We start from the raw sequence: 26,519 nt of genomic DNA, 5'->3' as shown, positions 1-26,519 counted from the left end.
ACACTCACTCACTCACTTACTCATTCACACACCCCTTCCGATTGGCCCGGACGCGCCTGGGGGTCGGGAGCAGGCTCAAGCGGCGCTTCCACCCATTGGCGGGCAGAGAAAACACGTGGTGCGGTGAACCAGGCGCCCTCTGGGACTTGTAGTCTTGCTGAAGCGCGGCTTAAAGGGGCGGGGCAAGGGGCGTTTGTGATGCTGATTGACTGGGGGGTGTGTGCAAGAGGCGCGCCGCCGTGACCGTGCGCCGTTTGCAACGTTTGGAAGATGGCGGCGTCCAGAGGAGTCTGAAGGCTTTGGGGAGACCGTGAGAGGTTTCCGTACAATCTGAGCTTGCGGTTAGGGATCCCTTAGCTTGGTGTTTCCTGCTCTAAGGTTCGCACCGGTTGTCCTCCCAGGCCCTCGGACGCGATGTGGAGATGCCTCTGCCTGCGGGACGGGTGGCGCCGGCTCCTGAGCCGACCCTCAGGTAGTCCCATGGCCACCGCAAGGACGGGAGCGAACATCCCATCCCTATCCCGGGCCTACGCTCCACCGGCAGGTGAGGATAAACAAGCCACGTCCCCTTTTGGCCAGGGGCTGAGCCGGGCTAAGGTGGGCTGAGAGGCCCGAGGCAGGATTCAGGCTCATCAGGTTACACAGCCCAATCGGGTCCCATTTCAGATTGGGAAAGAGACCCCCAGACTAGGGCTAGGACCACCGGAGGGCACACACCTCCCACATCTCACACATCTCTCCAAGGCAGGAGACAGTAACTGACATTGGGCATGTAAGGCTTTCTCAAAGTTTATGGCTTTCTTCTCCTTAGTAAGGAAAGCAGAAGTCACCCTTGTTTCTAGACAGGGAAATTCGGGTCTGTATCTGGACTACTCTAAGGTCACAGAGCAGACTCAGAGGTTAGTGGAGAGCAAAGGTCAGCTTGTCTGCCTCCTTTCTGTGTCTAAGAAGCCCGCCCAGCAGGGGTCTAGAACCCAGATCTTCCATCTTGGCCCTCCTACTGCACTACCACAACCACTGCCACCTCTGCTAACGACTTGTTTGATGCTTCCTGCCTCCTTCTTCCACTTCTGACTCTGATGAGACCTAGGAGAAGGTAGCGGCTCATTCATTGCTTCTGGGGAGAGGTCAGTTAAAAGACTGAAAAGCAGTAACACTCTCCTTACATTCGATTTGTTTCTCTGTGCTGAGGGCAGGAGGCCTGGTGACCTTCCAGACGGGTTGATCGCGCTCCCTACCTGGATGGTGTTTATTGTCAAGTGCAGGTTATCATATCCCGGTTAAACAGTAGCTTAAGGGAAGTACATAGAAGTTGTGAAAACACAAGGACTACACAACTACTCCCATCTTGAGAGTGTCTAAAAGGGTCTTGGGCTTTTGAAAGGACGTTTAGACAGAGAGCTGATAGATGAGTAGGAGTACGGTGTAGAGGAGGAAGAAGCCTGCTGGGCAGCTAGAACACACCTAGAGGTGACAGTGGGGTATGAGGGATCTTGCTGTGATACTACCTGCTTTAAAAAAATCTAGAACTCTACAGGCAGTTGGGCACGATGCCAGGGATACAGGTCCTGAGGCGGGCGGAACCTCTGAGGTACTGTGTGATCTTGGGCCTCATTTTCCTGTGTGAGTTGAAGGACTAGGTTGCCTCTGAGTGTCCTTCTGTTAAATTCCACAATTGTATACAAATGTTGGATGCAGCTGGAAGCTGAGGTCTCACCTGTCAGGGCCTGGGTGAAGAGGAAGAAGGAAGGGCTTCTGTGATCATTTTGATTTATAATAAGAAGTATATATTTAGTCTTTGTCCTCTTCTTGGCACACAGCTCCCAAAAGCCATAAGAGCTGTGGGAGAATCTTTTGTTAAAATATATGGTCTTTCGTCCTCAGGTAGCTCCACAGTGAGAAAGATGAAAGGGGTGTCTTTCAGCCACACCTGAGTTTATGTCAGGGAGGTGACTTTTAGAAAACCCCTAAGGATGGGGACTGGTTACCATGGGAACCAACTGTGTGATTAGGGGGTTGAACTTCCAGCCCTATGCCCAGACCTCTAGGGAAGGGAGAGGGGCTGGAGATTGACTTGATCATTAATTGCCTACATAAATGAAGCTTTCCTAAAATCCCTGAATCATGGGTTCTCAGAGGCTCAGAGAGCTTGCAGGTTGGTGAGCCTACAGAGATGCCAGGAGAGCAGCATGTCCAGAAAGAGTGTGGAAGCTCCTCTCCCTTAACTACATTGACTTGTGCAGTTGCCCTTTTGTAATAAGTGTGTAGTAAGTGAATTGTTTTCCTGAGTTTTTTGAGCTGCTGTGGCAAATGAATCAAACATGAGGAGTCATCATCGGAACCTCTGATTCAGAGGCCAGTTGGGTTGGTTAGAAGCACAGGTAACAACCTGGACTTTCCACTGGAGTCTGAAGGGGTCAGAGGGGATAGATGAGGTGGTCAGTCTTGTGGGATTGAGCCCTTAACCTGGGATCTGATGCTAACTCAGACCTTAACTGAACTGTAAGACTCCCAGCTGGTGTGGCAGTTGATTGGTGGGGAAAACCTTGACTCATTTGTGAGTACGTAAAGCCCAGGTGGCTAACACAAGGCCGGCTGGCTGAATCTGGCCCTCCACCTTGTTCCATCCAGCCCAGCTCCGTGTTTCTACCCAGCAGCAGCGCCAAGCTCCTTGCCCCTAGTTAAGGAGTAGTTACATTTATACAGTCCTAAAATTACATTAGGCTCTTTAAAAGCTGCAAGGCTGATGTGGCCCCTGGTGAAAATGAGTTTGACCCCCCTGATGTAAAGGAAAATGATAGTTTTTTTTTCCTATGCAGCATCCCAGGGAGTTCACTTAAGTTGGCAAACGCTCAGGGTTAGTTTAGGTTAGTGGATGCCACTTCCCATTGTAGTGGCATTCCATGTGCCATCTCCTTTTCCTTTCTACTGCCACTGACTAGTTTAGGCTCTTGGACTTGGCACATGGTAGGTAGTCATCCATGAAAGAAAATATGAATAAATGAAAGAATAAAACACAGTGGAAAGGGGGTACATGAATCAGGCCTGTGAGCAATCTACTGAGACTTCACCAGTTCTGAGATTCTGAGAGTCCCTGGAGTGGTAAAGATTAAATCTAAGTGGGGCCTTTATGGAGACTTTATTTAGCAGGCAGATTGAGCTTGGTCCCTAGGAATGGCCATGTCATTGAGGTTTGTCAGAATGACAGAAGGGAGTTAGGAAAGGGTCACTGGGGTGTTAGAGAAGTTGCAGCAAGGAGACTTGTGTGAGGTGGTGTGGCAGTCCCGCTCTGCACCAGCTGCTGGGAGGGGAAGGTGTTCAGGAGAGGAAGCATATCTGGCTGAGTGCAAACACCTAGTGGAGTCAAGGTTCGAACTCTTTTTTTTTTAAGTATATTTTATTGATTATGCTATTACAGTTGTCCCACCCTGCACACCCCCTCCCACCCACATTCCCCCCCTTTAGTTCATATCCAGTGTCATAAGTTCTTTAGCTTCTACATTTCCCGTACTAGTCTTACCCTCCCCCTGTCTATCTTCTACCTACCTTCTATGCTACTTATTCTTTGTACCTTTCCCTCCCCTCTCCTCCTCCCACTCCCCTGTTGCTAACCCTCCATGTAATCTCTATTTCTGTGGTTCTGTTCCTGTTATAGTTGTTTGCTTAGTTTGCTTTTGTTTTAGGTGTGGTTGTTAATAACTGTGAGTTTGCTGTTTTTTTTACTGTTCATGTTTTTTATCTTCTTTTTCTTAGATAAGTCTTGGATGTAGGTCCTTGCCTTTCATGACTTGGAATACTTCTTTCCAGCCCCTTCTTGTCTACTCCATTGCCTGTCACCTGGACAAGTCATTAAGCTTCTCAGAGTCTACCACCTCAGAGGTATCACCTGCCCTGAGGCAGGTGGTAGGTTGAGGGGCAATCTGTAGATAAGGTGTCCAGCCTGCCACCTATTTTTGTAAGCAGAGTTTTATTGGCGCAGGGCCACACCCATTTACATATGTATTGTCCAGGGCTGCTTTCACTGCAGTGGCAGAGTTGACTAGTTGCAGCAGACACCGAATAGGTTCAAAGCCTAAAATATTTACTGTGTTTGGCTCCTTACAGAAAAAAAAAAAAAGCCGACCTCTCCTCTTTGGGAAAAGTGTGTTTAGTTATTTAGCCCGCTCATGCTATGGTAGATACATTTGGTCTAAGAATTTTATGACTGGTTTATTGAGGTATAATTCACTTATTCTTCACTTATTTAAACTACACAATTCAGTGGTCTTCAGTATATTCACAGAGTTATGCAGCCATTGCCACAGTCAATTCTAGAACATTTTTATTATCCTGAAAAGAAACCCTGTGACCTTCAGCTCTCACCTCTCCATTGGCCCTGTCAGCTCTAGGCAACAGCTACTTTCCATCTGTATAGATTTCCCAATTTTGAACATTTTATATAAATGGAATGTGGTCTTTTTTGACTGGCTTTTTTTCACTTAGACTTCTTTTTAGGAGAGAGAGAAACATAAGTGTGTGGTTGCCTCTTTTGCACCCCCAACTGGGGACCTGGCCTGCAACCCAGGCATGTGCCCTAACTGGGAATTGAACCGGTGACCTGTTGGTTCCCCGGCCGGTTACTCAGTCCACTGAGCTATACCAGTCAGGGCTCACTTAGATTGTTTTCAAGGTTTATCTAAGTTGTGGCATGTACCAATGTTCTTTTTTCATTGCTGAATAATATTCCATCTTATTTATCCATTCTTTTGTTGATGAACATTTGGGTTGTTTCCATCTTTTCACTATTCTGTGTAATGTTGCTATAAACATTCGTATGCAAGTTTTTATGTGCACACATGTTTTCATTTCTCATATATCTACATGTGGAATTTCTGGGTCAAATGGTAACTGTTTAACTTTTTGAGGAACTGCCACACTGCTTTCCAAGTGGTTGCACCATTTTACATTTCTACCAGCAGGGTATGAAAATCCAAATTTCTCCATATCCTCAGCACTTGTTATTGTCGTTTTGATTTTAGCCATCCTAGTGAATGTGTAGTGGTATCTCCTGGTTTTGATTTGCATTTCCCTTTAAAAAAATTTTATTGATTCCAGAGAGAGGGGAAGGGGGAGAGAAAGACAGAGAGAGAAACATTGATTGGTTGCCTCCTAAAAATTGCCTCACCTGGGACCAAACTTGCAACCTAGGCATATGCCCTGACTGAGAATTGAACCTGGGACCTTCTGGCTTACAGGATGATGCTCCAAACAACCAAGCCACACTAGCCATGCAATTTGCATTTCCCTGATGATGAATGATATTGAGGGTGTTTTTATGTGCTTATTGGACACTTGCACATTGTCTTTGGTGAAATGTCTATTCAGATCCTATGACCACTTTTAATTGGGTTATTTGTCTTTTTATCATTGAGTTGGAAGGGTTCTTTTCATAGTTGGCCTGAAGAATTATCATACCAGAAACAAGTTTTTCAGAGCCCACTCCTCCCATTATGGATGAAGGGGTACCCTGAGAGAGAGGATTTTAGCTTTAAGGTTAAAGGCCCACCAGATGGCACTGTTTAAAAAGATAATGGTGGTTAAACTGCTGTGAGAAAGCACTCTGGCCTTGGTGCACAGTGGGAGTTGTAGTCTTTCCACATCAGAGGCCACCAGTGATCGAAGCTGGTGGAAAGATCACTCACTGGTCCCTAAAGCCTGGGCCAGGAGAACAGGGGAGGGGCAGTGACACAGGACACGGCCTGTTTCTCCATGTGGATTGGAGCAGCCTCTCAGGAAGGGGGCCTAATGGACAGTGCTTTCCAATTCAGCACTCCTCACACAAGCAGGAGCTTTGAGTCCTATTGCCAGGACATCATTCTCCCTGGAACGGCATTAGGACTCACCAAAGTCTGTGCCAGAACTCCCAAGGCTGAAGCCTGCCCTCCTCCTGTCCTCCATCCCATTCCCTTCCAGATTTTTCTTCTTCCTAACAGAGAAGTGGGGCTGGCCAGGATGAGAACCAAGGCCTGACCAGCAAAGTAGGAAAGAAAAGGCTTCCCTTGTGGGGCCTCGTGGTCCTCACATCTTTGGGTGGCTTGGCCTGTGCTGTCAGAGGCTGTTCCTTGGCCCAGTGTCTTGGACCCATTTCCCAGGGCTCTGTAGGGCTGTGTGCTGGAACTCTCTCCACTGACACTTCCTGCTGAGGGGAGGACCCCCACCCCCGCCCCTGCGATGAGTCAGAGCTTCCAGAGCTCTTCCCACTTCTTGCCTGGTCTGGCTTTGGCCACCATCCTGGACCTCATCACACCTGTGTCTTAGTGTGCCCTTGAGGGCCTGTAAAGCAGGTAATTTAAAAGCAGCAGGCAGTGTAACCCTCCTACTTTGGTGTCAGGTGTGATAGCATCAATATTACGATTTCAGAGGAAGGTGGTAAATTGTGTCAGAATAATGTAGCATCATCTCAGTTCTCAGATCTGATCACTTTTTAAAAAATTTAAACTCTATGAAGACAGATTTTTGTCTGTTTTATTTACTGTTTTATTCCAAGTTCCTAGAACAGTACCTGGCACGTAGTTGGCATAAGTATTTTTTGTGAAAAAACACTTGTGCCAACTTTTTGGGAAAACAGTTTGGGTCTTAGTTGAGTAAATACAAGCCACGGGGATGTGATTTCCCCATGTAAACGTTAGTGACAGCGAGTGAGAGTGATGAAAACCTCACGGACAGTGTTCGGAGAAAGGCCGGGCACGCTTTCCATGACTCCCTTCCCACCTGCACGTAAACCACGTTCTGATTTTCAGTTTATTGAAATTAGTAAGACTTTTAACAGAAGCTTGGTTTAAAAAAATTAAAAGAAGTTAAAAAGCATTAAAAACTGATGAAATCTCCTTGTCCTTCACATGCTGCATCATTATTTCCAATAAGTAGCTTTAGTGAGACTCTGGAGGCTTTACGTACCTGGTCAATATGTGAAGGAACAAACGAATAACTGAGTGAGTGAAGGAATGAAGGTTTTTGTTTGTCTCGGGTGGTAAGGACTGAGTTATGGTTTATAGTTTCCAAAATGTGACATATTTGTTATTAATCGGAGGAATCTGTATACTTCCTTATTCAGTGCTCTTGGTTTTTAATTCCCCCAGGTGAAAGAGGGGAAATATATTTATATTTTCACATTTTATTCAAGTTATTTTCAGAAAGAAATGCAGGACAGATTTTTCCCTTCCTAAAGGAAATGTTTGGAGTTTCTGTTAAACACACAGGCAAGCTAGTTAATTAGGTTAATTAATTAGTATGGAGGATGGGAGTTGCTCCTGGGATCTCTAGTCACTGCCTGCACACCACACACATGCACATGCATGTGAGTGTTCACACTGGCTCTCTGCTCGTGCCTTCGTAGAGGCAATGGTCTCTTGTCTGAAATGGGTCTCTGGCTTTATCAAAGTCAGACACCATCTTTAGTTTCCGGCACATGCGCTGGTTCAGGGCAGCACTGGGGTAGGGGTATGCTTAGAAGTCAAAGCAGAAGATGCTGGAAAAGTCTGTCGGGTCACACAGTCTGCAGGTTCTTGATGCTGTGTGATCAGACTGTCCCTGGGCTGGTGGGAGCTTAATCAGTTGTCCTGCTCCTCCCTCATCCCTGGAGAGTGAATGCCTACCCCTCCAGCTTTAGTCAGAAGCCATTGATTATGCTGCATAGAGTAGGGCAGACTTTGAATAGCGATATGAAAATCAAGTCAATCTGTCAGCATTATCTGGTCTTCTGTCTCAACATTATTGTAAACTGCCTCTTTGAAAAATCTTTCTCACAGAAAGGAAGAAGTTTTATCAGAATGTCAGCATCACACAGGGTGAAGGTAAGTATCTGAAATTTTGACTGCCTCTTTTTTTTTTTTTCTATGAATGGATAGAAACATTTTTTATCTTTAGCCAGTTCAGTGGTGAGCTTGCCCTTCGCACTTTTGTTGGATATGTTTCTGAAAGCTCTGTGTGGAGGGGCTCAGGGTTGCCTTTGTTGGCACCAGATCAAGTAGCCAAATGCAGGAATGGTCACTTGATTCCACTTAATGATCTCTGAGAGGTTTTCATTTGATCTTTCAAGGTGGCTTTGAGATAAACTTGGACCACAGGAAGCTGAAAACTCCCCAGGCCAAGCTCTTTACGGTCCCCAGCAAGGCCCTGGCCATCGCAGTGGCCACGGAATGGGACTGCCAGCAGGACACCATCAAGTTCTACACCATGCACCTGGTAACAAATTCCCATCCTGTGCCTCGGTGCCTGCTGTGGGCTTTCTAGGGTGCCTGGCAAGAATTGAGACTCCTACCCTAATGCAACAAAGTCCTCGGGGATGGGCTCCAGCTACATTTGACTCCTTGAGTATGCCAAACATTCACCCCTGTGCCTGGTCACCTGCAGGTCCCTTGCTCAGAGTGCTGTGAGGGATGGCTGGCTCCTCCTCTGGTCTCAGGGCAGACTTTACCCTCCCTCACTGCCCAGTTGTCTTATGTTCTGTCATGGCAGCTGCCCCTTTGCTTCATCAGCACCACAGTTTATAGCGTCTGTATTATATCTGTGCTATGTCTGTGCTGCCTTGTTCAGCACAGAAGGTCAGGGCCACGGCTCTTACTAGCACATAACCAGTTCCTAGGATATGAAGTTTAATTGGCACCTGGTATTGGTTCAGAACCCAAGGGGCAGGTGGCTGAGGACCCCCTACCATGAAGCTGGCCTCCCTCCACACAGGGTGACTCACTGAGGCACTAGAGCAGCCTGAGGAAGGAGATGGCTGGGTTCTCTGGGTACAGGTTCTGCAGCTTCCAAACCGTGACCTTGGGTGAGTTACTGTCACTTCTCAGCCCCAGGTTCCCATCTGTGAGTGGTGGGGATGATAGTGCCCACTCGTGGAGGTGTTCAGGGTGGGATGAGCTGACCCAGAAAGGCCTGGGTGTGGTCGTGGTGCACACAGAGAGAGCGTTCAGTCAACCCTGGGGCTGGTGCTGTCCTGGCCACCACTGCACTTGGCCCTGACACACACACCCAGGCAGGCTTCCATGTCTTTCCAGCCTGCTGCGGTGCTGGCCTGCACTGGGACTGTCTGATAACATTAGGGTGACAGGACACAAACTAATTGTTCAAGCACCTAAGCAGCCTGCTACTGACTGGGCAAATCTGGAAAACAGTCCCACTTCCATCTTGGCTGATTTGTTCCCTGCTTTTAGAGATGTTAAGAGAGCCAGCTGGTAAGCTTTCAGTCAGATCCGAATTCCAGTAATGCTTATATGTCCTATTTACTGAATTTTATCTCTGTGGGACTCAGTTTCCATATCTCTGAAATGGGGATAATAGTACTCACCCAAAGAGTGGTTGTGAGGATTAAATATAGCCGAGCTTGGTAGTAAGGGGATGAGACCTGGGGAAGCACATAAGTCTCAGGGACAGCACAGTGCACTGTGGGCGTGGGACCTGGTTGTCATGAGCTCACAGCTGATGGGCTGCAGCTCAGGTTGTGCAGGTACCACAAGTCAAAGGCTTTGGCTTGGCACTGCTGCCTGGTGGCTCTTGCTGGCTGGTTCTCCCTGTAGCTGTGGGCTGGAAACAATGAGCTTGGGAAGGCAGTGCTTTTTGTCTAGACCCAGGGGGTGGTGATGGGACTTTCTGCCTTTTCATGCAGACCACATTGTGCAACACGTCTTTAGACAACCCAACCCAGCGAAACAAGGACCAGCTGATCCAGGCAGCTGTGAAGTTCCTGGACACTGACACGATCTGGTAATTGACACTTAATGAGCATTTCCTTTGGACCCAGTGAGTCCCTCGGGCTGATCTGTCTCGTATGCCTGGCTATCAGTAGGAGAGGAGGCAGGCCTTCTTCCACTTTCTCACAGGGCAGGGAAATCAGTCCAGTTGATATCAACATTTAGCTGCCCTGCAGATCCCCAGAGAGGAGACCTCCTTTGGCTGCAACGATGTATATGCAGCTCTTGCAGGCTCCAGGGCCAAGGGCGGCAGTTGCCAACCCCAGCAGGGTCTCGGACCCTGGACCCCCCCTCCCAGCACACCCTCCTGTAGGCATCCTTATCCCTGCTTGTCGGCCCGGGCACAGAGATGGTCAGATGCCAGTGTTTAGGAGCTGGCTGCCTCCATTCCTAAATTTTCCCTTGGTGTCTGTGTTATTCTATTTTATTGCTTTAAGGTTTTATTTCTTTAGAGGATAAGGGAAGGAGAGAGGGAAAGAAATATCAATGTGTGGTTGCCTCTCGTACGTCCCCTGCTGGGACCTGGCCTGCAACCCAGGCATGTGCCCTGACTGGGAATTGAACTGCAATCCTTTGGTTCACAGGTCCGTGCTCAATCTACTGAGCTACACCAGCCAGGGCTGTGTTCTTTATTTTTTACTTCTTTTGCACTTATATATTTATTGTAGGAATTGGCTCACCCAATTTTATAGGCCAAACAGTCCATAGGCTACTATCTGCAAGCTAGAGATTTAAAGCCAGTGAATTTTATAGCATAATTCAGCCTCGATCTGGAGGCCTTAAAAAAATACACACCCACAAAGAGATTTATTATCAATAATGACTCCCAGGAATGTGTAGACTAAGAAGTCCTGACATCTTCAGCTGGCACACTGGAGACCCAGGAGAGCTGATGTGTGGTCCAGTCTGTGTGCCGGCAGGCTGAAGGACTAGAGCGAGCCCTGGGTAAGGCAGGAAAAGACCTGATGTCCCAGCTTCAGGCATTCAGGTGGAAGGAGTTCCCTTTTCCATGTCCTTTAGCTAATGAATGGTGATATTGAAGGAGAGTTGAAAAAGCCCCATGTCTGTGGCCTGAGAGCCCTGAATCTGACTCTGTCACGGATGGCACATGGGTTGGCAGTGGGGGCCGAGGAGGGAAGGGTGCTCCTGGATCGGCAGCCAGCAGGGCCACTTTTGAGTTGCTCATCAGAAAGTCCACTTCATATGTGCTAGGGACCATTTGATTGCAGGGATCGGAAACCTCTGCGGTGTAGCTCAGATAAAAGGGTTTTCTTGAAAACAATACAGGGGCCCTGGTGGGAAATGAAGGACGGTTGGCCAGCAGGTATGGGAGCTGGAAGACTGGGTCCCAGAGCTCTTCCCTCTGACCTGGGGGAGAGTCTGCCCACTCACCCACTGCTCAGCAGCCCAGGTTTCCCATGCCTTTATGGTCTGTCCTCTTTCCTGTGCGCACACCGTACTGGCTTTCCACAGTGCCCACTTGGGTTCCTGTCTCATGAGGCCTTGCAGTGAAGCTCTCTTCATCTGACTCTGTTAGCCAGAACAAGTAGTATAGCCTAGCCTCGGCTGGTGTCAGCCCTCTGTGGCAGCAGCTATATCCGTAGCCAAGAGGCAACCTCGTCTGTGGCTGGGAACATGCTCTCTTAGAAGGGGTATAGGTAGGTAGGGGTGTGGTGACTGAGCTCCTATATAGCATTTGCATTCTGCATCCTAGGCTGAAGTAGACACAGCCTTAGTGTTTGGAATGGTGCTAACGCAGTGCTGTAAGCCTGGACCTGTTAGACACTGAAGAGATCAGGACGGGGCTCTCAAACTCAAGCTCACATTGGAATCCCCCAGAGGGCTTGTGAAAGCAGAGATTTCTGGGCCCACTCCCAGAGGTTCTGCTTTTTTGTAGGTGTGAGCTGGGGCCTGAGAATTTGTGCTTACACAAGGTCCCAGGTGGTGCTCTGTGGCTGGCCCTAAGGCCTCACTGTGAGAACACTGTTTTAGGGGGAAGAATATGTGGGGTCGGGGCAGTGGTGAAGTTCTGTTTGCTGTTGCCTTATGTGTTTTTCTGTTGTCTGTCACTGAATGAAGGAATTGTACTTTTTTATTAATGAAGGTGATTTTTACAATGAATTAGCTACAGGGTGGAAGAGCCAGAGACGTTAGTGGAACTTCAAAAGAACGAGTGGGACCCAATCATAGCATGGGCCGAGAAGAGGTAAGATGTGCAACCCCATGGCACTGGGCAGACTGTTAAGAGTCTGGGGGCCATGCTGGACCAGCAAAGCCCTGAGCTGGTAAACCTTCCGAGTCTAGAGCACCCTTTGGGCACTCCCCAGGTGTTTGGGAATGGTTCCCCTTTGGAAAACATGGTCCACAGATTTGTCTCAGCTGTCACGCAGCAAGCACCTGCTATTAGTGGGCATTGTGCTGATCATAGGTAGGAAGCCCCAGCTCTGCTGTGAAGGGCTATGTGGCCTGGAACTAGTGACTAGATCTCTCTGAGGGTTGGCTTCTTTATCTGTGAGTGGGGCTTTTAACCCTGACCTGTCAGGGCATTGTGAGGCGTGAATGAAGTGGTGGCTAGCATCCTGCTAGTTAAATGGTAAATGCTTTCATTCTGGCAAGCATCACCTTTACCATTGTCCCAGTTACTCCACTGTTAAGATAAATCATAAAATGTACTCACACAGGAAAACGTCTGGACAGCATCCTACAAAATTATAGGTAAGATTTATCCTGTGGATATAAGGTGGCCAGGAATTGATAATACCCAATATTCTTTCTTAATAGGAAGATTCTTGTGCAAGCTGAATAGACTATTGATGTGGTGCCAAAATTCAGTTTCATTTCATTCCAAGGGGACTTTGGAAAGGCTACTACCTCAAGGCTACTACTTTGGAAAGGCTAGTACTATCTCGACCCCACAGTATTTTTGTAAGCTTACATGGAGTAGTTTTTGGCATAGTACTTTTCACAACAGTAATGTCTTTCAATCCATCTCTCCCATTTGTACACATTTCCTGAGTACTCATAATGTACCAGAGATCTTTGGGATTTATAGCAACAGGCATAGCCAGTGTATTAAAGGATCAACTAAAATGTAACAACTATGGTAATGTGTAAGAACTATACAATGGATTCAATGAAATGAATTTGGGGTCTAATGAAATGTAACAATATTTTGGTGCCTGGAGATCTTTGCTATGATACGACATCATCAACTTTTTGTGGCAGTTGAGATTTCTTTAAAAAAATCCTTTTTTAGTCTGGGTTGGTGTGGCTGAGTGGATTGAGTACCAGTCTGCAAACCAGAGTCACTGGATTGATTCCCAGTTGGAGCACATGTCTGGGTTGGGGGCCAGGGCCCCTACTGGGGGTGTGGGAGAGGGAACCCATCTTTGTATCTCTCACCATTGAGGTTTTTCTCCCTCTCTTTCTCCCTCACTTACCCTTTCTCTAAAAATAAACTTAAAAATTTTTTAAATTCATTTATTGATTTTAGAGAGAGAGGGGAAGGAAAGGAGAGACACAGAGAGAGGGACATTGACTTGTTGTTCCACCTGTTCGTGCATCACTGGTTGATTCCTGTATGTGTCCTGAAGGGGATCAAACCCACAAACATGGTGTATGAGGACAACGCTCTAAGCAACTGACCTACCCAGCCAGGGCAGCAATTTAGATTTATTGTTGTTAATAATTTACAGAAAAACTAGTCTCTTTTCTATGTTCTATTTGTACTATTAGAAATTTCGGCAAGAATATTTATAAACCAATGGGAAAAAGCAGTGACATATGAAAGAAAATCATGGCTTCTGGTCAAGATGGCAGAGTAGGTAAACATGGTACTCTCATCTTTCCATGACCACGTCAGAATTACAACTAAAGAACAACCATCATTGAAAACCACATGAAATCTAGCTGAGCAGAAGTCCCAACACTAATGATATACAGAGAAGCCACATCGAGACTGGTAAGGGGTGGAGCTGCAGAACTGGCAGGTCCCATACCCATGTGTGTTAGTTTAAAAATTAGGAGGGATATTTTGGCTGTCAGAGTCCCCCTGAGGAGTGAGGAGTCCTGACCCACACCAGGCTCCCCAGCCCAGGGTTTCAGAGCCAGGAAGGGAAGTCCCCATAACTTTTGGCTGTAAAAACCAGCAAAGATTGTGGGTGACTGAGAAGGAGGGCTGCTGAGATCCCAGGTGTTCCATTTAAGAGCCCACACATGGACTTCCTCACTTGGAGCTCCTGCACTGGGTTGGCAGCTCAGAAAGGCACCAGAGGTATATGGGAAGAACTAAATGTTATGACTTCATGGTGAGGGCTGGAGGAGCAGCTTTCTCCCAGGCAGAAGTGCTGGCAGAAGCCATTGTTCCTTTGCTGAGCCCTCCCCCTGCAGGCATAGGTAGGTACCATATCTGTGTGTCCATAAACTTGTCTCACACTGTTCACCTAGCCCTGGTAATACCTTGAGACACTGCCCCATCCAACTTTTGGGCCCACCCAAGCCACTTCCAGTGGTATTTCCTCCAAAAATGGCCTGTCTTGGCTCATGCTACAGACTTTCCTAAAATTTCCCAAAGGTTCACCAATCTTTTGGAGGTCAGCAGCATCTGGCCTTGTATGCCTTGTACTTTTTTGCAAAACAGCCCCAAGCCCAGCACTAGCGGCAGCCAGCCATGGTTTGCAGCTTGGCTTCTGGGCACCTCCAAGATCAGCACTAGTGGCAGCCATCTGCAAATCACTTTCTAGCTCATGCCTGGTGTCCCTGGAACTACACCTCCCAGGAGGCTCCAGAGCCAGCACACCCAGAGGATAGGTTCAGACCACACTGGAGCATTACCCAACCACCTCCACAAGAAGTGACACATTCAGCCCTGGCTGGTGTGGCACAGTTGATTGAGCATAGGCCTATGAACCAAGGGGTCGCTGAACCAAGGGGTCACCAGTTTGATTCCTGGTCTAGGGCACATGCCTGGGTTGTGGGCCAGGTCCCCGGTAGGGGGCATGTGAAACACAACCACACAGATGTTTCTCTTTTTCTCTTTCTCTTTCCCTTCCCCTCCCTAAAAATAAATAAAATCTTAAAAAAAAAAAGTGACACATTCAAGGGGTAGACTCAATAGGTACTTGATGAAGTGAGTCTTACTCTGTGGGGTGGGCTCCTGCACAGCAGCTTTTCAGCTGTAATCTTGCCCAGTCAGCCTGGGGTTCATTCCCTCCCACTGATGTGCCAACAAATCAAGGCTCAACTATAAGAGGAAGGTGTACACATCCCTCATGGGGGTGGAGGGAATACCTGGAGCACCTCATTCAGGTGCCTGGGGAGGCAGCCTCATAGGATACCTAATACATAAGTTCACTATACAAAGACTGGGGGATATAGCAGCTCTACCTGATACATAGAAACAAACACAGGGAGGCAGCCAAAATGAGGAGACAGTGAAGTATGGCCCAAATGAAAGAACAGAACAAAACTCCAGGAAAAGAACTAAACAAAATTCAGATAAGCCATCTACTAGATGCAAAGTACAAAACACTGGTTGTGTCCTGGCTGGTGTAGCTCAGTGGATTGAACACAGGCCTGTGAATCAAAGGGTTGCTGGTTCGATTCCCAGTCAGGGTATATACCTGGTCCCCAGTAGGGGACACACAAGAGGCAACCACACATTGATGTTTTTCTCCCTCTCTTTCTCCCGATCCTCTCTCTAAAAATAAATTAATTAAATTAAAAAACAAACAAACAAACAAAAACACTGGTTGTAAGGATGCTCAGTGAACCATGGGAAGAATAGAACTTCTTCAATGCTCAGTGAGAACTTCAACAAAGATAGAGAAAACACAAAAGGGTCAGTCAGAAATGAAGAATATACTAGAAGGAATCAACAGTAGATTAGATGAATCAGAGGACTGAATCAGTGATTTGGAAGATAAGGCAACAGAAAATACGCAACTAGAACAAGAAAATGAAAATAATTTTTAAAAAAAGAATTGTGTAACGGACTTCTGGGACAACATCCAATGTACCAACATTCATATCATGGGGGTGCCAGAAGGGGAAGAGATTGAGTAGGGAATTGAAAATGTATTTTAAATAATGACAGAAAAGAATAAGGTGAAGGAAATAGACACACAAGTCCAGGAGCACAGAGTGAGTTCCAAACAAGATGAACCCAAGGAAACTCACACCAAGACACACCATAATTAAATTAAATGCAAAAGGTTAGCCCTGGCTGGTGTGGATCAGTGGATTGAGTGCTGGCCTGTGAACCCAAGGGTTGCCAGTTTGATTCCCAGTCAAGGCACATGCCTGAGCTGCAGGCCAGGTCCCTAGTGGGAGGTGCACAAGAGGCAACTGCACATTGATGTTTCTCTTTCTCTCTCCTTCCCTTCTTTCTAAAAATAAATAAATCTTAAAAAAATAAAATGCAAAAGGTTAAAGACAAAGAACATTTTAAAAGCAGCAAGAGAAAATCACTTACAAGACTGTCAGCTGATTACTCATCAGAAACTGCAGGCCAAGAAGGGATTGGCACAAAATATTTAAACTGATAAAAGATCAAGGACTTACAATCAAAATTACTCTGTCCAGCAAAACTATCATTTAGAATCTAAGAACAGATAAAGAGCTTCACAGACAAGAAAAAGCTAATAGAGTTCATCACCATCAAACCTGTATTATAAGAAATGTTTAGGGACCTTAAGAAGAAGAAAAACTCAAGAGTTTGAATAATAAAATGACATACCTACCTATCAACAATTACTTTAAATGCAAATGGGTTAAATTGTCCAATCAAAAGACATAGGGTTGCTGAATGAATATGAAGACAAGATCCAGACATATGCTGTCTACAGGAGACTCACTTCAGATCGAAAGACACAGAAATCTATGTGATCCTATTAATGTGTCATCCCAATATGTTTAATAAAAAAAGACACACAGAGACTGCATAAAATTTCCCATATTTTATGAAAATGGGAACAAAAAAGCTGGGGTAGCAACACTTACACAAAATAGACTTTAAAACAAAGGCTATGATGAGACTTCCAGCCAAGATGGAGGTGTTGGTAGACACACTTCGCCTCTTTGCACAACCATAAGAAGGCTCACAACTAACTTCAAAACTAAACAATCATAACTGCCAGAAAATTGAACTGGATGGAAGTCTGACAACCAAGGATTTAAAGAAGAAATATTCTTCCAGATGGGTAGAGGGGCAGAGCCAGGGAGCGGTGGTAGATAGGGTGTAGTTTGGCTGTGGTGGCCAGTGGGACGGGTGGCCCCACATTTATGTGTAGCCGATAAAAACTAGGAGGGACACCTGGGGGGTGAACAATCCTAGTGCCAGGCCAGACAGCACAGCCCAGGGTCCCAGTGCTGGGCAAATAAATTCTGGTTGTAAAAACCAGTGGCGGTTGGGTGGTGGAAGAAACTGCCAGTCTCTCAGGATAGCCTGTTTTTGTCCTAGAATGTGTGCAAACCCACCCACTCGGGGATTCAGCATCAGAGCAGCAGCTAGAAGGGCACCAGTTGCAAACGGGAAGTGGGGGAAGTAACTGGAAATGGAGTGAGAGCCGAGCGAGTGGCATTATTCCCTTTCCAACCCTTCCCCTGCATACAGCACTACAAAGTGATGAAGCGGATTGCCCCACTCTGGTGACTAAAAAAGCCTCTGCCCCTTATAATGTAACAGGGGCACCAAGACAGAGTCAAAGCAGCTCTTCCTAATGCACTGAAACAAACACAGGGAGGCTACCAAATTGAGGAGATAGAAATATGACCCAAATGAAAGAACAGATCAAAACTCCAGAAAAAAAAAAAACAAACTATGTGAAACAGAGATAGCTAACCTATCAGATGCAGAGTTCAAAACACGTAATTAGGATGTTCAGAGAACTCACTGAATATGGCAAACACATAAAGGAAGAAATGAAGGCTACACTAAAATAAAAATTTACAGGGAAACTACAGCAAAGGGAAGGAAACCAGTGTTCAAATCAATGATTTCAAACATAAGGAAGACATAAAGAGTCAACCAGAATAGAATGAAGAAGCAAGAATTCAAAAAAATTAGAGGATAAGAAGACTCTGGGACATCTCTAAACGTGCCAACATCCAAAATCATAGGGATGCAAGAAGGAGAAGCAGAAGAGAAAGAAACCGAAACCTTATTTGAAGAATAATGAAAGAAAATAATGAAAGAAAATTTCCCTGTTTTGGCAAAGGAAAAGGACGTACAAATCCAAGACGTACAGAGAGTCCTAGACAAGTTGAACCCAAACAGAGTCACACCAAGACACATCATAATTAAAATACATCATAATTAAAATTCCAAAGGTTAAAGAGGGAATCTTAAACACAGCAAGAGAAAAGAAGAGAGTTACCTACAAAGGAGTTCCTATAAGACTGTCAGCCAATTTCTCAAAAGAAACTTTGCAAGTTAGAAGAGACTCGCAAGTAGTATTCAAAGTAATTAAAAGCAGGGACCTGCAACTTAGATTACTCTATCCAGTAAAGCTATCATTTCGAATGGGAGGACAGGTAATGCACCTCCCAGACAAGGTGAAGCTAAGGAAGTTCATCATCACCAAGCCATTATTACATGAAATGTTAAAGGGACTTAGAAAAAGATAAAAGCTGTGAACATTAAAATGGCAAAAATACACAACTATCAACAATTGATTCTAAAAAAAAACAAAAAACTAAGCAAACAGAACAGGAACAGAATCACAGAAATGAAGATCACACAGAGTTATAAGTGGGAAGGGAGAAGGGGGGAATGGGGCAGAAGGTACAGGGATTAAGAAGCATAATTGGTAGGTACAATTAAGGTCGGGGGAGGTTAAGAATATTATTGAAAATGGAGAAGCCAAAGAACTTACACATGCATGATCCATGGACACGAACTGAGGGGGGGGATTGCTAGAGGGAAATGGGGTGCGGGTCAGAGGGGGGCAAAGGGAAGAAAATTGGCACAAGTATAATAGCATAATCAAAATATACTTAAAATAAAACACCTGGCTTATAAAGAAAAAAACAACAACAAAGGCTATAATGAGACATAAAAGGACCCAGTGATTCCACTTTGGGTAATTATTTAAAGAAACCCAAAGATATGTATCCCTATGTTCACTGCAGAATTATTTAGGATAGCCAAGATATGGAAGCAACCTAAGTGCCCATCAATAGACATGGATAAAGTTGCTGTGGTATGTATACACAGTGAAATATTAAGTCAACCATAAAAAAGAATGAAATCTTACCATCTGCAACAGCATGGATGGATCTAGAGGGTGCTGAGTGAAATAAGTCAGACAGAAAGACAAATACCATGTGATTCCACCTTATGTGGAATTTAAAGAGCAACAACAAACAAAACAAACAGATTTATAGAGAAAATGTTGATGGTTGCCATTGGAAAGGGAGATTGGAAGGCAGGGTGAAAAAAGGGAAGGGATTAAAATGGTAGTTACTAAATAGTTGTGGGGATGTAAAGTACAGCTTAGGGAATATAGTCAATAGTATTGTAGTAATTGTATGGTACCAGATGGGTACTAGATTTATTGGGGTGATCACTTCATAACCTACATGAATGTGTAATCACTGGGTTGGTCACCTGAAACTAATATTGTACATCAACTGTAATTTGAAAATTAAAAAATTAAGCAAAAAATAGAAACATTTAAAAAACTGCATTTACTTACTCCATATGTTTTTCCTGTATTTTATGCGTTTATGATTGTTCTTGAATATGTACATCATTCTGGTATGTAAATACACTTTGCCTCCTTGCGCAACCAAAAGAAGGATGACAACAAATTTAATAACAAAAAACAACCAGAACTGCCAGAAAATTGAACTGTATGGAAGTCCGACAACCAAGGAGTTAAAGAAGAAACATTCATCCAGGCTGGTAGGAGGGGTGGAAGTGGGCAGCTGGGATGGGAAGGCAAGGCAATGGCTGGAGGGATAGGTGGGTGAGGTGGCTTCTGGTGGACTGGGCAGTCCCACATTTGTGTACAGATAACTGGGAGGAACAACTAAGGAGCTAGACAGACCATGCAGCCTAGGGTTACAGCATTGGGAAATAAAGCCTCAAAACCTCTGGCTGTAATACCTCTGGCTGTGGGGGTTGCAGTAGCAGGAGAAACTCCCAGCCCCAAAGGAGAGTTCGTTGGAGAGACACAGGTTCCTAGAATGGATGGACACAAACCCACCCACCCAGGAATCAGTAGCAGAAGGGCCCAATTTGCTTGTGGGTGGTGGAGGAAGTGACTGGAAGTCGGGGGAGAGCCCACTAGGCAGTGTTTTACCCTCTTGAGCCCTTCTCCCACACACAGCACAGCCCCACAGTGATGTAAGTTGCCCTGCTCTGGAGAATACCTAACGCTCTGCCCTGAGAATGTGTTACATTCTCTTGTTAAGAGCTTCGAGAGAAAAAAACATGGCCCAAATGAAAGAACAGATCAAAGCCCCAAAAGTAGAAGTAATCAGTGAAGAAATAGCCAGCCTATCAGATGCAGAGTTCAAAGCCCTGGTAATCAAGATGCTCACAGAAATTACTGTGTATGATGCAAAATCAAGGAGGAAGTGAAGGTTATGCAAAGTGAAATAAAGCACAATATACAAGGAACCAACAGTGAAGGGAAGAAAATCAGGACTCAAATCAACAATTTGGAGCAGAAGGAAGAAATAAACATTCAACCAGAACAGAATGAAGAAACAAGAATTTTTTTTAGAAAATGAGAGGCTTAGAAACCTCCAGGACAACTTTAAATGTTCCAATATCCAAATCATAGGAGTGCTAGAAGGAGAAGAGGAAGAACAAGAAATTGAAATTTTATTTGAAAAAATAATGAAGGAGAAATTCCCCAATGTGACAAAGGAAGTAGACTTCCAGGAAGTTCAGAGAGCCCCAAAGAAGTCGGATGCAGGGAAGCACACACCAATGTACATCACAATTACTTCACCCAAGATTAAAGATAAGGGGAGAATCTTAAAAGCAGCAAGAGAAAAAAACAGTTACCTACAAAGGAGTTCCCATAAGACTATCAGCTGATTTCTCAAAAGAAACCTTGTAGGCCAGAAAGGGCTGGAAAGAAATATTCCAAGTCATGAAAGGCAAGGACCTACATCTAAGATTACTCTATCCAGCAAAGCTATCATTTAGAATGGAAGGGCAGATAAAATGCTTCCCAGATAAGGTCAAGTTAAATGAATTCATCATTACCAAGCCCTTATTATGTGAAATGTTAAAGGGGCTTATCTAAGAAAAGGTGAAAAATATGAACAGTAAAATGACAACAAACACAACCGTCAACAACCGAACCTAACAACAAAAACTAAAACTAAGCAAACAACTAGAACAGGAACAGAATCACAGAAATGGAGATCACATGGAGGGTTATCAGCAGGGAGGGGGAGAATGGGGAAAAGGTACAGGGAATAAGAAGCATAAATGGTATGTGTAAAATAGATAGGAGGAGATTAAGAATAAGAAATGGAGAAGTCAAAGAATTTATATGTATGACCCATACACATGAACTAAAGGGGGTGGGGAATGCTGGTGGGTGGGTGGGGTACAAGGTGGAGGAGAATAGAGGGGAGAAAAAATGGGACAACTGTAATAGCATAATCAATAAAATATTTAAAAAACAAAGAAAATATTCTTGAAGCCAGCTCATGTCTCAGACCAAAAATAATGCCTTGTACATAGTAGAGGCTTTAATAAACATTTGAAGATGTGATCACATGATGTAAGACACACAAATATTGTAAGGAAAACAATATTAAAAGAAATCTCGTATGATTTCAATGTGAAAATTTTTCTTTAAAAGTTTAAAAATCAGCCTTGGCTGGTGTGGCTCAGTGGATTGAACGCTTGCCTGCAAACCACAGGGTTGTGGGTTCAATTCCCAGTCAGGGCACATGCCTGCGTTGAGGGCTAGGTCCCCATATGGGAGAGGTGCAACCACATATTGGTGTTTCTCACCCTCTCTTCCTCCCTCCTGCTCTCTCTAAAAATAAAATGTAAAAATCTTATAAAAAATAAGTTGAAAGAGCAGGTAGCCTATGATTTTGATGGAGATTCCAAGCAAATAGAATTTCAGGCAGCCTAATGTACCCTGCTTGCATAACTTGGGCCTTCTTCATTCAGGGCAGTTTCTTGATCCTCTGGCTTTGCTCATGACAGAAATTATTAGGTCAGAAGGTCCCAGTGGCGGTTGCTCCCTGAATCCCCAAGACTGATCTTTTGGCCACATGCCCCAAAAGGGTGCACACCTGCTCTGCAGTGTAGGGCTTTGTCTCTGGGCAAAAGCTATGGTACACAGCACACCAAAGCCTCTTCTTTTCAGATATGGCATAGAGATCGCCTCTTCCACCAGCATAATGGGGCCAAGCATCCCAAACAGGACTCGGGAGGTACTTGTCAGCCACCTGGCATCTTACAACATGTGGGCCTTACAAGGTATGCTTGGCACTTCCTATGGGCCTAGGAGTGGGATGGATAGGCTTGGGTGACAGGAGTGCTCTGGGGTGGCTCTGGTGCTAACTTTGGTTGTCTGAGGGGACAGCACGCTCACCCTTCCAGGAGAAAGTCTCTTTTCTTCAGGAGTTCAAGTCTCACTGACCTTGGCCCAGTCCCTTGCCTATCTGTGAACCAGTCACTGGGTGGGGGTGGAATGTTGTGCTGGGCCAGGTTCTGGCCATGTGCCCACCACAGGCAGGAGCAAAGGAGGGCTCTCCCCCAAGGAAACCCAGATGCTCTTGGAGGATGAAAAAGGGATCTAGAGTTGGCCAAAAAGCCGTAGGCTCTGTGACATGTTTCCCCCACCTTGTACCTTTGTATCATAAGGAGGAGGTCCAGCAACTGCCCTTGTTCAGCATGGATGGTCCCTGGGTCCTGATTTGGCTTGTGTCCCTGCAGGGATTGAGTTTGTAGTGGCACAGCTCAAGTCTATGGTGCTGACCCTGGGCCTGATTGACCTGCGCCTGACGGTGGAGCAGGCCGTGTTGCTGTCCCGCCTGGAGGAGGAGTACCAGGTGAGGCTGGCCCCCTTTCCCTGCCCCTCCCAGCTTCATTCATTTACTTATTTTCCCTTTTTAATTTAAATTTAATTTGAATTTATTGGGGTGACATTGTTTAACAAAATTCTACAGTTTCAGGTGCGTATTCTGTAATACATCATCCATACACTGCACCCCCTCCCAGATTCAGACTAACTGGGGGTGTGGTTTGGCTAACCCACCTGGTTTTACTTTCTGTACGTAACAGAAACTGCAAAAAATAGTAATAAAAAAGAATAACAGTAAGGACTACCACTGTGTTCCAGCATTATGCTCAGTTAGGTCTCCCCTTACCACCTCACTTCCCCTTCTAAACAACCTAGTCAGGTGGGGGCTGTAGCTACCCCCGTTTTACACAGGAGGAAACCGAGGCATAGGTTACACCCCATAAAATGCTGGAGCCAGTGTTTTGAAGGTCAAGGCCTTCACCCCATGGTGCAGGTTCATGAGCAAATCAGTATCATATGGGACTGGCACATCTGCCAGACAGGCCTGTTACAATGACTGGGAGCCACACCTGTGCTCTTGGGAGACAAGAGCCTCCTACCCTGACACTGACACAGTGGGTCTCTGACTGGCAGGGAGCCAAAGGGAGCTGCTGTTTGTGTGCACATTCTGGTCCTGGGGGCTCAGGATTGGTAAGGCTTTGCTATACTGTCATTCGCATTTTTAATCTGAGATTTATGGCATCTTTGCAGTCTTTGTTGTTATTTCTCCTACCTCATAAGGTTGCTGTTACAGATTGGCTCCTGGCACATGAAACCCTCCTATAATGACAGTATTGCCCACGACTGTCAAGTCATCTGCTCAGAAGAATGCCTAAGGAAAAACTTTCTAGATCACAAAAGAGGCTAGCTCTTCCCTGGATGTTAGAGACAGTTCGGTGGAACAGGGTGGCCTGGGGGACAGAGGCTGTAGGGGTTCTGAGAGGTCTGAAGCCAGAAAACCTGGTTTCAGGTCTGTGCCCTGCTTTTGACTCTGGGACCTGGACCGGGCCTTTGTCTTTTGAACCTCAGATTTGATCTGATGCAAAATGGGTAGTAACCTGGATTATGTATGTGAGTCCTCTTCAGATGGCATAGTACAATTGTCCCAGTCAAGACGAGGCCACCAAGCAATGCTGATAGCTTCTGTGGCATGGCGCGTTGAGTTCCCAGACGGCCAGGGAGGAGAAGCAGGCGTGGCCTGGAGTCTTGACGGACATCTGGACAGCCGCACTCTGCATCTGGGTTCTCTCTGGAGCAGTTCTTAGAGTCGGCAGAGAACCTGCCTCCCTGCCCCGAGCACAGAGCAGAGTGGCCTTCGCAGGGTGAAGCTCCCCAGGAGTCAGAAACTAAGTGACCTGAGTTGATTGTTTTGTCCTACTGATGGGGGGCCACATGCAGCCCAGCCTAGTGGGGCACCTCATTGATGGATGACATTTTATAGGCTAATCATGCCTGCCTCTTTGTGGGAAGAAATGTGAAAGGGCAGCGTGCAGCCGGGTCAGGGGCACACAGGTGGTTTTTGTGTCTGACCTGTCCATAGTGGGAACCACTGGCCAGGCCTGGACTGTACTCCCTAGACCATCCACACCCCGTAGGACACGGGTGCCTGCTCCGCCACCTGTGTGTTCTCACCTGCTGCTTTTCCTACTGTGTGTGTTGTGTGTGTTTCAGCAGGATTGGAGCCTATGACCCTCTGTCCTGCCATAGGATGGTATGTGACTCTGGCTGGCAGGCAGCAGGGCACTGAGTTACTCCCTCAACACCATTTTTTGTCCTCCCCTCAGATCCAAAAGTGGGGCAATGTGGAATGGGCCCACGACTATGAGCTCCAGGAGCTGCGGGCACGCACGGCCGCTGGCATCCTCTTCGTCCACCTCTGCTCCGAGAGCACCACGATCAGGCACAAGCTCCTGCAGGACTGAGGCCCGGGGTGCGCGCTGCATGCCCAGAGGATGGAGACTCCCTCAGCCCGGGGGCACCGTGGCATGGCCCACTTGACACTGCCCTGAGAGGCCTGAGACAGTGTGGCTAGAGGTCAGCTTGAGTGCAGCCTGGGGCCCCTGCCCCAGCCAGCACGAGGTAGGGACAGGTTATACAAATGACTTCTCTCCTCCTGATTTTATTAAATACTTCTCTACCTGGGAGAGGTGTTGATCCCTGTTTTCAGTTGCGCCTCCACACATCTTCATTGCTTTCGTTACAGTAGTGCCTCACTGAGGGCCATAGCTGTCCCCCCATAGTCCCTTGGGACCTGCAGCCCGAGGCTGGGAGCCTCACACTGTGCCAGTCATCAGGTCATGCCTTGTGTGGCCTTGACCCTCAGCCCAAGGGCTTTTTTCCCTGCTTCCTAATCTTTTTTTTAAATACTCAGCCAAGGATATGTTTATTAATTTGAGAGAGAGGAAGGGAGAGAGAGAGATCGATGTGAGAAATATTGATCAGATGCCTTTAGTACACACCCCAACTGGGGATCAAATCTGTAGCCCAGGCAAGTGCTCTGACCGGGGATGGAACCCATGACCTTTTGGTGTATGGGACCAAGGCTCCAACCAACTGAGCCACCCAGCCAGGGCTAATCAAATGATCATCTGAAAGTAAGTCCTTTTGGTTAAGCCAGTTGTTTTCACTTGTCCCTACTATTTTAGGGGAAAAAAACTTATTCTTGAAATAGAAAATACATATTATTTCTGGGTTCAAAGCCCTGGCAGGTGTGGGCAAGGCAACCTGACAAGTGCATGTGTCCTGCCTAGGGAGCCCAGGTGTCCTCTAGACTTGGGCAGGCACAGTGGTGTGGTGCCAGAGCCCATGGAGAAGGAAACGGGAGAGTGGTTTCAGGTGGCAAAGGCTTTCTGAGCTGCCTGTCCTTGAACGCTGAGTGACAAAATGGCATCCCTCCCATTCATGGGGTGGCCACAGGCCAGGTGCTTCCCCACACTTGCCTTGCACGTTCCCTGGCCCCTTGATTGTGCTCAGAGAAGGTGCTGTCACACCTTCACTGCACAGAGACTCAGGCTGCAGGGGGAATATGGGGTCCCCAGCCTGTGCACTGACCTTCCAAAGGGCCCTTGGGTCCTCACGGCCATGCTTAGACACACGGAGCCGCAGCCTCCCCGAGGAGAGCAGGGCCCAGCAGCCTGCCCTGGGCATGGCAGAGGGGATTGCACCCCGCTGGCTGGAGGCCACTGCTGAGTGTGCAGCTGGCTGACAGCCCTAGGGAGTTGCTGCAGCAGACTGGCAGAGTGCTTGTCTTGGCCTCTTTCTCCTGCTCATGTGTGACTGAGATTCTGATGACATCTTCAGAGAATGGAGAAGAGGTAACATAACTCCTTTATTTTTCTGTACCTTTGAAAATTTTCCCAGGGGTGGTGGAGAAACAACTTTATGAGGGTGTGGGTTGAGAAATCCTCAGTAACTCCCTACTGAGGCAGTCGATGAAGTGGGTACTCCCCTGGTCAGGGTTAAGTGCTGTTTTCAACAGGAGCCTTCTGCACTGACACACCCCTAATCTATGATGTCACTGTATTCAAGGTTGTCTAGCTCGTTCTGTATGTGGTCGACGTACTGGTTGATTTCCTTCACTCGCCTGCGGTTCCGCATGATCTCATCCTTATGAATCTGAGGGGTGAACCAAAGCCCAGTATCACCGAGTCAGATACTTGGTTAGTATCTTTCACCAAGTCCAGTTTGGGGGGAAAAAAAGTAGTTCTCATGTTTTGCCCTATTTATCTATAGATTTGAGGTA

General features: G+C 46.4%; 2 protein-coding genes across 3 annotated transcripts in view; one reads left to right on the top strand and one right to left on the bottom strand.

Annotated features, from left to right (window-relative positions):
* Nucleotides 1–230: 230 nt before the first annotated feature.
* On the top strand, nucleotides 231–24,921 carry ATPAF2 (ATP synthase mitochondrial F1 complex assembly factor 2). Of its 2 annotated transcripts, XM_037163220.2 has the most exons (8): nucleotides 231–544; nucleotides 7,788–7,832; nucleotides 8,078–8,223; nucleotides 9,647–9,744; nucleotides 11,857–11,937; nucleotides 22,079–22,191; nucleotides 22,651–22,766; nucleotides 24,562–24,921. In XM_037163220.2, exons 1-8 carry the CDS (start codon nucleotides 415–417, stop codon nucleotides 24,697–24,699), a joined length of 867 nt encoding a protein of 288 aa, XP_037019115.2. In that variant the 5' UTR covers nucleotides 231–414; the 3' UTR covers nucleotides 24,700–24,921. The 2 variants fall into 2 exon arrangements, with proteins under 2 accessions (XP_037019115.2, XP_037019116.2); XM_037163221.2 differs by lacking the exon at nucleotides 7,788–7,832.
* Nucleotides 24,922–26,092: 1,171 nt separating this feature from the next.
* DRC3 (dynein regulatory complex subunit 3) overlaps nucleotides 26,093–26,519 on the bottom strand; it is a 49,365-nt gene continuing 48,938 nt past the window's right edge. The window contains exon 14 of the mRNA XM_037163254.2: nucleotides 26,093–26,392. Coding sequence (XP_037019149.2) covers nucleotides 26,279–26,392 — 114 coding nt within the window. The 3' untranslated portion in view covers nucleotides 26,093–26,278. The remainder of the gene's footprint in view (nucleotides 26,393–26,519) is intronic.

Source organism: Artibeus jamaicensis, unplaced genomic scaffold (assembly GCF_021234435.1).
Source record: "Artibeus jamaicensis isolate MK-2021 breed Jamaican fruit bat unplaced genomic scaffold, CSHL_Jam_final contig_419, whole genome shotgun sequence".
NCBI lineage: Eukaryota > Metazoa > Chordata > Mammalia > Chiroptera > Phyllostomidae > Artibeus > Artibeus jamaicensis.
This window is presented reverse-complemented; position numbering and strand designations above follow the sequence as displayed.

Excerpts from the sequence above, each read along its gene's own strand:
- ATPAF2 (XM_037163220.2), top strand. The coding sequence starts at position 415 with ATGTGGAGATGCCTCTGCCTGCGGGACGGGTGGCGCCGGCTCCTGAGC. Across the intron at positions 7,833-8,077 it reads CAGCATCACACAGGGTGAAG|GTGGCTTTGAGATAAACTTG; the intron begins GTAAGTATCTGA and ends TGATCTTTCAAG. Across the intron at positions 11,938-22,078 it reads ATAGCATGGGCCGAGAAGAG|ATATGGCATAGAGATCGCCT; the intron begins GTAAGATGTGCA and ends TCTTCTTTTCAG.